This window comes from Phalaenopsis equestris, unplaced genomic scaffold (assembly GCF_001263595.1).
Source record: "Phalaenopsis equestris unplaced genomic scaffold, ASM126359v1 Scaffold000522, whole genome shotgun sequence".
Taxonomy (NCBI): Eukaryota; Viridiplantae; Streptophyta; class Magnoliopsida; order Asparagales; family Orchidaceae; genus Phalaenopsis; species Phalaenopsis equestris.
Window position 1 is genome coordinate 342,898 of NW_018164962.1, and position 6,110 is coordinate 349,007.

General features: G+C 36.1%; 1 protein-coding gene across 2 annotated transcripts in view; it reads right to left on the minus strand.

Annotated features, from left to right (window-relative positions):
- Window positions 1–3,261: 3,261 nt before the first annotated feature.
- Window positions 3,262–6,110, minus strand: part of LOC110028695 (calcium-dependent protein kinase 11-like) — a 30,727-nt gene continuing 27,878 nt past the window's right edge. For both annotated transcript variants that reach the window (XM_020730651.1, XM_020730650.1), the window contains exons 6-7: window positions 3,707–3,931; window positions 3,262–3,609 (exon numbers count right to left, since the gene is read on the minus strand). In XM_020730651.1, the coding sequence (XP_020586310.1) occupies window positions 3,493–3,609; window positions 3,707–3,931 (342 nt within the window). In that variant the 3' untranslated portion in view covers window positions 3,262–3,492. The remainder of the gene's footprint in view (window positions 3,610–3,706; window positions 3,932–6,110) is intronic.

Sequence of the window (6,110 nt, forward strand, 5' to 3'; positions counted from 1 at the left end):
GCGACGCCGAATCTAACAACATAAATAGTATACTTGCTGATTGTTTTTAGGTTATCATTGTTTTTAGGAAGCCAACAAGCTACTGTGAGTTAGGGCCTGTTTGGGATAGCTTATTTGGTGCGGTGAAGTTTTGAAAACGCACCTGACCTGTTTGGGTAAACTACGTTTTGACAGCTTATGCGTTTTCAAAATGCCGAAAACAACATTTTCACACCGCACCTATCTAGGTGCGGTGACTAGGGGCGGTGCCAGCTTATTGGCAGGGGTTTGGCTTTTCCAACAAATACAAATTTGTTTTAGCTACCGCACCTAGCTTATCAACAAATTATTTTTAATCAGCTTATCAACAGATTATTCAATAAGCTACAGCTGCCCCAAAAAAGACTATTAGTTAATGATTATGGTGGTATTTTTTTTTATCCTTTTTCAATTATAGTGTTGCATTATCTGGTTGTGCTTGGTTGTTCATAGCTTCTCTTGGTTATTATCCGATTTTTTTTTAGTTTTTTTCAATTATTAGCTGCATTATCCATTTATTATGACTTCTCTCAAACCAAAGTATCTCTTAAATATGACCTTTTTGTAACTTTGCAGCAGTGTCTTGCTGAAAATGGAAGAATCTTTACTGCTTGGTTATTCATATTGCTATCTTATTTGGATTGGTTGGTAGCTTTTCAATTTTGTTCGGATAAAATCTCTCAATTATTTTTTGGTTTATATTTTATGAAACAATAAAATTGTTTTGTACCTTCTTTGGGACCTGTGCAACGATTTGGTTTGCTTCGAGTATCTCATTATTTGGTTAAGATGTTATTAGAGGCTGTGACGAGTAAAATTTACAAAATCTCCTTATTGGTATGACAATACATGTTTGCAACCATTTTGAAGATAATAATAAATAATGACCTAAGATTATTATCTGTTCTCTTTTACTTACACTTTAGAAGGCAACACCCACGCAAACCATAATGGAGGATTACAATAGTTTGTCTACAATTTGAATTGATGCAGATATTAACTTCAATTTTACCATGCTTGGAAGACACATAAACTGTGTGGTGTAGTTGATTTACATGAAAGTGATGAGAGGAGTTCATAAATCTGAGCCTCAATTAATAATAACATCTTAATTTTTATTTTCGTTTCTAATTTGTTATTTTTTTTCCTAATACTTGAGTAAAAATGCAAGCACAAGATTAGCGTCGACTCATCATCATTCACTAATCATTATTCATTGGATCTTCGAATATAAAGATTTAGAAATGCGTACAAAGTCATAGAATTTAAATATATATATATATAGCATAACAAATGTAAGTGTAATTTTGTAAATATAAACGTGCAATATAATTATTTTTTATGTTTTGATTTTTATTCGAGAATTTATTTGTACTTTTATGTAGTATATAAAGTGTAAATTTGTGATAAATTTGTTTTTTAAAAGGAACATAAAATTTTGAAGTAATATGCTTATTTGGCAAAAAATTATTGATATTCTTATTATGTAAAATTTTGTATCAAATCTATTCTTCAAATATTTTTTGTTAATAAATGTTTTATAGTTCAAAATAAAAATATTAATGCAAACAACTTTTGTTAACAAAAATATTATTTTAACTTTATTTTAAAAAATAAATTTAATAATAATTTTTTAATTCTAATGAGCCAATTTTTAGCCCAAACACGTGTCAATCACAAATAAGTAAATCGAGTCGAACACGAATGCTCTATTCACGAGCCAATTTCAAACGATCCGAACACGAGTCAAACTCACTCAGATATGCCTCTTTTACATCCCTAGTGGTAAGTACCTCCCCTAACCATGCTCTATAAAGTTTTTTAGTATGTATGTAAATTCTCTTTAATTTTTTACATGCAATGATAAAATTTAACCGATCTTCGATGGCTGAAAAGATTGTGGGGTCGCCCATTAGTGCAAGCTTTGCATTCGTGAAGGCTTGCTCACATAAGCAAGAAGTAATCCTATGAGGACTTGAGCTAAGGTTGTAAATGAATCAAGTAGAGCTCAAGCCAATATCAGCTTGAGCTTAATTAATTAATCAAGATTAACCTCGAGTCAGAACTTAATCTTTTAAGTTCAAGCGGTTTGCTTATCAAGATAAGAGAAAATGATATTAATTCAAGTAGCTATTATGACAAAATGACAAAAATAAAGAGTAATTAGAACATAAACAATAAAAAATTATTTGGTACAATATAAAATAAAAAATTTAAAATATAATTAATAATTTATCAATAAATTCTTACATTTTATTATATTGTGAACTTCTTTTCTATTACTTTTTTTGTAGACGAGAGGGCTCACAAGCTAACAAGTCAGTCAAGCCCTACATAAGTTTTTAAAGAAATGAATCATCAAGAGGTTACACAAAGCTTGATCTTTAAAGCATAATGTTAGCCATCCACATTTGCTTATGTTAATGATCCTTTTATACTTTACGGCGACTAGAAAATTCAAATTTCATCTGGTAACCATCACCACCATTCTAGCTAAACCTCATAATGAACACCCTTAATCATACACACTTCAATGATACTATGCAAGGCTCTGAAGAAAAAAGCTTAATGCTTTTGCTATTGGATCCAATTAATTATTATAAAGCTGAATGAATTATTTTCTATTTATTATAGAATTTTATTTAGAGGACATTTGTGATCACTTTATATTTTCAATTTTTGTTAATGTTTTTTTTTTTTTTTGTGTGTGAAATAAAACACAATTAGTATGTTACATATAGGTTCCTTTAGTATTTTTAAATGATTAATATGTTAAAATGTGGTGGCGACTGAGATCATCTGCAGGCAGCAACAAATAGCTGGTGGCAAGCCAATAAGATTGATGGTGGCTGTCAAGAAGGTTTTGGAGACCAACAGTATAGTGATGGCCGACGAGATGATGACGGTGGTCGCGGCAGCAACGACATCTGGTGATGGCAATGTCATTGGAGTTTCTTGTTGGTGGTTGATGGTTGTGGTAGCCAATGTAAGCAGTGATAACTGCATTAAAAATACTCAAAATATTTTTTTCTCTGACTTGGAAAAAAAAATATTTAAAAACAAGTTTTCTAGGTTAAAGCTTAAATGTAGACTTTGTACTTGCACAATCCACATTCTGTGAACAGTTTGCTTCATTCAAAAGTCCATCTTTCCATCCGCTATGTAACGTACACATTGCTTCAATACTAATGATTAGTCTAAACCAAATAATCAATAAAAGGAAAAGGTCATATGTGACAATAATATTTATACTACAGGTACCAAAAGAGAGGATGACACAAGAAAATGGCAGGAAAGCCCAACTTATTTCAAAACTTCATGTTGAAAATGATGTGCAGAATCTATAACATTCTTTATCAGTCTTGTCATGTTTACAAACCTCGGCCAATATACCGAGCTTTTTCAACTCAATTTTTACAAAGTCGCAGAGCGATGAGATGAGGAAGGAAAGCTGAGAGAGCTTACTGTACATAATCAGTTCCATGACTCGTGAAGACTGAAGCTCGAGTTATTATGGTGGCTCTTTCTGCCCAAGGCAGTATTCCCATGGTGCATCATGGCCACAAATTCATTGTAATCTATCTTTCCATCCTGAAAATCAATCATGAAATATCAATTAGCTTCAAATCCCCATTAACTTTGAAAAAACTTGCGAGATTATCAATTTTATGATGATAAAATGGCTCACATTATCTTGATCTACTTCTCGAATCATTTCTTCAAGATGGATATCTTCTACGCCAAACTCCTCGCAAGCTTGTTGGAGCTCATCTTGAGTGATATAGCCACTGCCATCTTTATCAAAATATTGAAATGCTGTAATCAAATTATCATCCCTCTCAACTTTGTTTAGATGCAATGTTGCAGCAATAAACTCTCCATAATCAATAGTGCCACTATTATCCACATCAGCCTGAAATTGTTAATCATTTAGACAAAATAAAGTCAAATTGAAGTGATAAAGGCAAAATAAAGTGTGTTTGAACGTCAAAATTGTCAAAATAAATCATTTAGACGGCATTGTGTGAGCTTTAATCAAGGATTTCAAGTGATAAAGAAGGATAAACCAATGTTTATTAGAAGTCAAATTCACAACATCATGTGTGAAATAGAAGCCATTAAAGTTGTTGATAATTATGTAATCCATGCTTTTAAATAGTTTTAGGAGTCAGTTTCAGTGTCGCCTTAGTTACGGAACAGTTTCCCTTTCAGAAGATTTGCCAGTTAAACTTAACCAAGATTTACATACATACTACTCAATTCTCATATATCTACATATCTGACGCCTAATGACGTGCGGCTTCCCCGTGTGGATGTGGGAGCGGGAACTCCCACTTTGATGCGGGTGCGGGAGCTTCCCACATGGAGGCGGGAAATAAGCCAGCCGGCTGAACCGGCTGGCATAAGGGCCGGTCCAGGGGGGTCCAGGCTTATTGCTGCTTAACCGAGCAGCTTTGGAGAGGGAGGCATTGCCGCCTGCCCTTTTCTCCTCCTTCCCTTCTCATTGTCTTTCCTTTCTTATTTCCCACCTAGCTAGGTCTATATATATTGTTGTTTCAGAGTTTAAGGTACAGTTTTTGCAATGTATTGCTTTCAGATTCCTTTGGGAGTTATTCTCCCTGTTTAGGGTTGTATCCTAGGAGATGGTGGTGCTTCGGTTGTATCCCACTTTGAGGTGGTGTTGTATCGTCCCTCTGATGCCTCCCCCTCCTTCATTCCTGCACGCACCCAACCCATACATGTAAACTTACCTTACTGTCTGGCACCTTCCCGCCACTCCAAACCGCCAAGATCTTTGCTAACATAGCTTCCGACCCACCAGTCCTTGCTACCTCCGCCCAGGGACAACAAACCTTTGCTTTCCTGTCATTTCTATTGCAATTTCTTGTTGCCTCTGCATAGGACAGCCAACCTTCTAGTTGTTCCTGCAGTTTCTCACCTCGTCTTTGTTGCCGCCACCCCCACGAGCCATCCTGATCCACCTAGTCGGCCTCCACCACCCTAGGAATACACTTGAGAGACGTTTGCTTGTGTCGTTTTATGTTTTGGTGTTGTTATTTTTCGCTTGTGTCGTGTTGTAACTCTATCTCTATATTAAAAAAAGTTTGCTTTGTGTTTCTGCTCTTTTCCTTACAAGTTCCGATATTATTTGATATCCGAGCTATGGTTGGAATAGTATCCATCTAAGCCCCTCAAATTTTTTCATTCCTACCATCAACCACCTCTTCCGCCGATTTCCCTAAAACCCTAGCTCCACCAAAACTTTCTATTCTCAATCATAACCAGAACTTTGATCAAACCCTCAATTCCTCTTGCTGATTTTTAAAATCAGCAATCCTATATTAAATTTTTAGCTCTCTCTCACCTCCCCACTCTAAAACCTAGTCATGTCACCATTGAGATACATGTTGGAGCCTTCCCTGGACGAGATACGATGAGAGATCCGCCGACTTCGACGGTGGATTACGAACATGGAAGATGAAATCCAATGGGAGACTATCCTCGACCGCGATACGAGGGAATGAGAAGATACAAAGATGATCAGGAAAAATAGTATCAGTTCCTACCAACTTACTACCACCAAAAGTTGCAGACTCTAGCTTCCGAAGTGAAGAGACTGCAACACCAAGCGACCCCCTAGCTACTATCCAGTGAAACCAATCCGCAAGTTTGTCACAGCCAGAAAATGTAGCAAGTGTCACGGATTTGGACATGTTGATGCAAAATGCACAACCAAAGGAGTGATCTACTTCACCGAGCAGAGCTTCATTAAAGAGTTAAGTAAAGACACCGCAGACACTGAAGACGGTGAGGACATAAACGGCCAGTATCAACTTCCAGTTGAAGCAATGAAAGGTGATCAAGAAGAAGATACAAACTTCAGAGAGGATTCTCACTTTTCAGCCAACAAGGAAGAGACGCCATCAAATCCAGTTGACCTAGAAGATAGAGATTTCGGTTGAGGTAATAGGCAGCCCAGTAGAGCTAGCATCTTGCAGACGGTGACAGGAACATCAGATACAGGTCCACCCTGGATAAGCGAGATGCCCAGTAGAGCTAGCATCTTGCAGACGGTGACAAGAACATCAGCA